General features: G+C 38.6%; 1 protein-coding gene across 1 annotated transcript in view; it reads right to left on the minus strand.

The window, feature by feature from the left end:
* Positions 1 to 325: 325 nt before the first annotated feature.
* Positions 326 to 4,850, minus strand: part of LOC139159337 (vomeronasal type-2 receptor 26-like) — an 18,848-nt gene continuing 14,323 nt past the window's right edge. Inside the window, exons 3-5 of the mRNA XM_070736658.1 lie at positions 3,169 to 3,396; positions 1,674 to 1,800; positions 326 to 1,227 (exon numbers count right to left, since the gene is read on the minus strand). Of these exons, the coding sequence (XP_070592759.1) occupies positions 326 to 1,227; positions 1,674 to 1,800; positions 3,169 to 3,396 (1,257 nt within the window). The remainder of the gene's footprint in view (positions 1,228 to 1,673; positions 1,801 to 3,168; positions 3,397 to 4,850) is intronic.

Here is a 4,850-nt window from a genome sequence, read left to right on the forward strand (position 1 = left end):
AATATAACACCAAAACATACATAATTATTAGCTATAGTCTTTAATTTAATCTAAAAGCATATCACAACATCACTAGTAACAAAAAAAATATTAATGCCATTGATGATGGTTATGATTTAACATGAATACAGATTGTGGCAATTGAAGAATATGATTAATTCAAATAGTTTGATTTTTTTGTAGAAATTTTACTATTCAGTTATTATAATTCAAAATGTAGATGAAATGAAGAAAAATAAGTGACAACATATAAAACCGTACTTCAAAGTTTTTGATTGTATACTGCATGTAAACTGAGCAATAATAGGCACCAACATAAAGAATCTTAATGCTTTTTTAGCATGAGATGTTCTTTGGTGTTCATGGCTGGTTTCAGGATAATAATGTAGCACTTGGGGATAAAGATGCAGCCCAATAAACCCATGCTGGAGGCCAGGATGGAGAAGATCTGTACGGACACCATGTATTTCCCCTTAGTGCTCAGATATGTGGGAACAAAGGAGATCCAAACACTACAAAAAACCAACATGCTGAATGTGATCAGTTTGGCTTCATTAAAGGCCCCTGGCAGATTTCGAGCCAGAAATGCCACCAAGAAACAGATGGCAGCCAAAAAACCCATGTAGCCAAGAGCAGAGTAGAACATGGTGACAGAGCCTTCATTACATTGCAGCAGGATATGTTCCGGTTGGGAATTAAAATCAGAATCTGGGAATGGGGGAAAGATTCCCAGCCACATCATGCAAATGCCTACTTGAATACTAGAGCACGATAAAACAATAGAGTTGGCCAGACTCTTCCCCAGCCATTTCCTCATGCTGCTGCCTGGTTTTGTGGCCAGAAAGGCCATCACCACCATTACAGTCTTGGCCAACAAAGAAGAAACAGCAATTGAGAAAATAATACTGAAAATGGTTTGTCGAAGGAGACAGGTCATTTTCACGGGGCGACCGATGAATAGAAGGGAAGTCAAGAAAGAAAGCAGAAGTGAAACCAGGAGGATGTAGGTGAGTTCACAGTTGTTGGCTTTGACTATGGGAGTTTGTCGATATTTAAAGAAGATTCCCAGAATAAAGACAGCTGTTAGAGACAAAGCAATGGCAAAGAAAGCCAGGGTGAGTCCCAATGATTCTTCATAGGATAAGAAGCTTATATTTTTGGGGACACATTGATCTCTCTTCTTATTGGAACACTGGTCATCTGGACACTTTTCACAATGGACTGCATCTAGAAAAAAATGGTTAGCATAAATCTTTTTCTGCCGATGTAGGAGCATGAAAACCAAATCAGAAATCAATTACTTCATTTTCAAGAAATAATATAATTGTTCTGCCCAGGATATCCATATGACACAGCATTAGTTAAAACAATAAACATTCTTTTTAAAGGCTGAAGATGAATACAATTATCAGCTCTCAAAATTTGTCCTCTTTCCAAGCAAGTAACCAAGGTAGAAAATACATAACAACTCAATAGACAGCAGCAAACTTTCATTATTTATTGTAATGCTCCCATCATCATACAAAAATTGGTGATAGCATTCAATCATTGAAATGTTTTTGGATGTCTTCAAGAAATGTTTTTCTTGCTTATTGATCAAATACCCCCTAAAAATCAATAGAGAATAATGATTGTATCCTGAATTTTCATGTCTTCGGATCCACCTACTATACCTTCCTGCCCAGAGAATGTTCCTTCAACACAAAGAGAGCAGTCATAGCAGCAAACTGGGGCTCCCTCTCTCACAAGCTTGGCAAAACCTGGGGAGCAACTGTCTGTACATCTTGAATAAGGCACCATCTAAATATAAACAGAAACTGAAATCAACTGTCTTCCAGTAGCTCAGGGGAACAGTGACTGGTGGCACGAACTTTTAGCTGCCCTTATTTTTCCCTCACCACATTCTAAGTGACATTTTTCTCTTATGCAATTCAGTGAGTTAAACCCTTCATATAAAGGATTTTCTCCTAAAGGTGTTTTTTTCAAAAGATAATTGATCTTTGTTTTCCCCTGAAGAAGTTTTGGTTCTCATTTCAGAAGCTTCTTCAGTTCTGACTGAATGGAGGAGTATGGAAGGATTTATGTTCCTTGCAATCTTCTGATTGTTAGCAATCTTTCTGAAAGTTGTGGAGGCCATGTGGAATTTATCTGTGCCCTCAGACTCACTTGAATAATACAAATGGGTGTGTGAAAAGTCTGAGGCAGCCTGTTTCAAAAGGTTTCTTTATTTCATTCAGCTCTTATTGGAAAGTGACTTCAGCAAGGAACGCGACTGGTTTTACACAGAGCCAGACGCTCCTTTTATACTTTTTGACTTCCCGCCAAAACCCAACTGTCAACGTCTTAGCCAATCAGAGGCGCTCAACACAGGTTCAACTATTTACATTGCTTCAATACATATTTAACAGTGTGGACCTTTTTTCAACTGATGAATCTATATCCTCTTTATAATAGAGTTTTTTCAGCAGTTCCAAATCTTTCAATCCTACACCATTCTGTCTGAACTGAGGAAGCTTCTTAGATGAGAAGTGAACCATCTAAAAAAGAAGACAAAATCCAGGTGCCTTAAAAAACACTTTTGGCACAACCATGACCTGGATGGCTGAGAATCTCCATAGACATTCTGGATTTTCTCTTACTGAAAACAGGATAATTTCAAGTACTATAAATTATGGTAACACGTTCCAGTTTTATAATGTAGATTGGAAATTCCACAATACAATTCAGCAGGTCCCAGTGTGTGATAGATTATTATAAAATCTCAAAATTAAAATGATATCTAATAAATTAATAATGCTTTAAGATCTCTTATTTGGAAATTCTCTCAATTGGCCTCCATAAGAATTATTTCCGAGTAGAAAAATTTCCACATACGGAGACAAATTGGGGGAATTGGGGGAAAGATCAAAAGCAGCATGAGAAAATATTATTTGATTGAAAGAGTAGTAGATCCTTGGAACAAACTTCCAGCAGTCACGGTTGGTAAATCCACAGTAACTGATTTTAAACATGCCTGGGATAAACATATATCCATCCTAAGATAAAATACCAATAATAGTATAAGGGCAGACTAGATGGATCATGAGGTCTTTTTCTGCTGTCAGTCTTCTATGTTTCTGTGTTTTTATGTTTCAAATAGAAGAGCAAATTCCAAGTAGTCTCAAGTACTTTGTTAAATAAAGTTGGCCATTGGATGGCATTTTGATTGACAGAAATCTTAACTTCTGAGGAGGCTTGTATTTGTACATTCCCAATTTTCACCCCAGCATATGATTTGTTCCTAAGTGAGGTCCAGTGCATGATATCAAAGACGCCAACAGGAACTCCATTTTCATCAAAAGAAATCCCATCTCTGGAGATATTGTGATATTGAAAGTTTCTCAGGAACTTATGAAGCTGCATAAAAACATAGAAAAATCATTACAATTTGAGCCTTTATTTGGTGTTTTTCTTCCTATTATTCTGGATTGGAGGTACTCTGAATAATTCAACTTCTTCAAATCACCAGTACAGTCTGAGGATATTGATTTAGCCAGGGTTGTGCTTCAAATATTTTAGCAAAGGTTTCTCTGCCCAGTTGCTATGTGGGGATGGCCACAGTGGGCATAGCCTAGTCGGCCTCCTGCACCATGGTGCGGTGTCAGAGGCTTTTTCCCCCTCCCCGAGGCTCCATCCTGACCCTACACTTACCTGGCATCCAAAACAGTGCACATGGAGACTCTTGTGGTGGTTGGGGACAGGCAGGTTGGGCTGTGGAGAGCAGGTTAGGTGGGGCAGGGCCTGTAGGATTGGAATTTGTGGGGTTCACTGAATCACACAGAATCCCCCAGAGCAGTCCACCTGAGTCAAGATCTTTTCCAGATATGGGAAAACTTGTAATTGGAGAAGATGGAGAATTTTACCATCAATCCTGATCAAGATTTGTTGTAAGCCACCCCGATTCCACAGAGATGGGCGGCATATAAGTTCAATAGATAGATAGATAGATAGATAGATAGATAGATAGATAGATAGATAGATAGATAGATAGATAGATAGATAGATTGATTGATAACTTTAACTTTGCGCTAGGAATGTAACAAAAATTGCATAAGTGATGATATCTCTTTCAAATAATAGCTATGGAAGCATATCCATTAGTTTAGATGTGTGGATGAACTTTTTGTTGCCCCCAGAAGATGCTATCATTTATCTCTTGTTGCTACATTAGAAACTTTTAGTCAGCAAAGTTCAATTTTAATCCAATTTTGAACCAATGCACTCTCCATTGGTCAATGGTGTCCAAGGGATTGATGTCCCTGTTGCTGCTGGACCCACAGAGAAAGCCAAGCTTGGTTGCAGCTGAAATTGTAGCTGTATCACCCTTGGCTTGGCTCATCCTGTTGCCTCTTGCAGAAGCCCCTTTTGAAGAGCCCTGACCCATAGGACAGCAAAGCGAAGGCAGTTGGATGCCAAAGCTTTCCCCTTGTCCCCCTCCTTTATTTGGGGGGGGGGCATTCCCTCCAGAGGGTGGAACTGTCACTGGACAGTTTTCTTAGTAAAGACACTACAGCAGAAGTTCTTTCTTCAGAAGTCTTTTACTACTTCTTAGTTCCAAAAACTATTAACACTAAACACATTACAGAACACCTAACCAAATTATTACACTAGATGACACTATCACAGACCAACCAACCAAACAACTACAAACCACACTAAACCTCTATCAGACCACAACATACCACACTCATACAAAAGTGTATTACAATATATACAAGTATTGACCAATCAGGTGATAGAACAGATTGCATCATTCTGCTGATGCCCTATGACTCAGCATTCCTTCTAATTTCAACACCCTGCTTGGATAT

This window comes from Erythrolamprus reginae, chromosome 2, assembly GCF_031021105.1.
Source record: "Erythrolamprus reginae isolate rEryReg1 chromosome 2, rEryReg1.hap1, whole genome shotgun sequence".
Taxonomy (NCBI): Eukaryota; Metazoa; Chordata; class Lepidosauria; order Squamata; family Dipsadidae; genus Erythrolamprus; species Erythrolamprus reginae.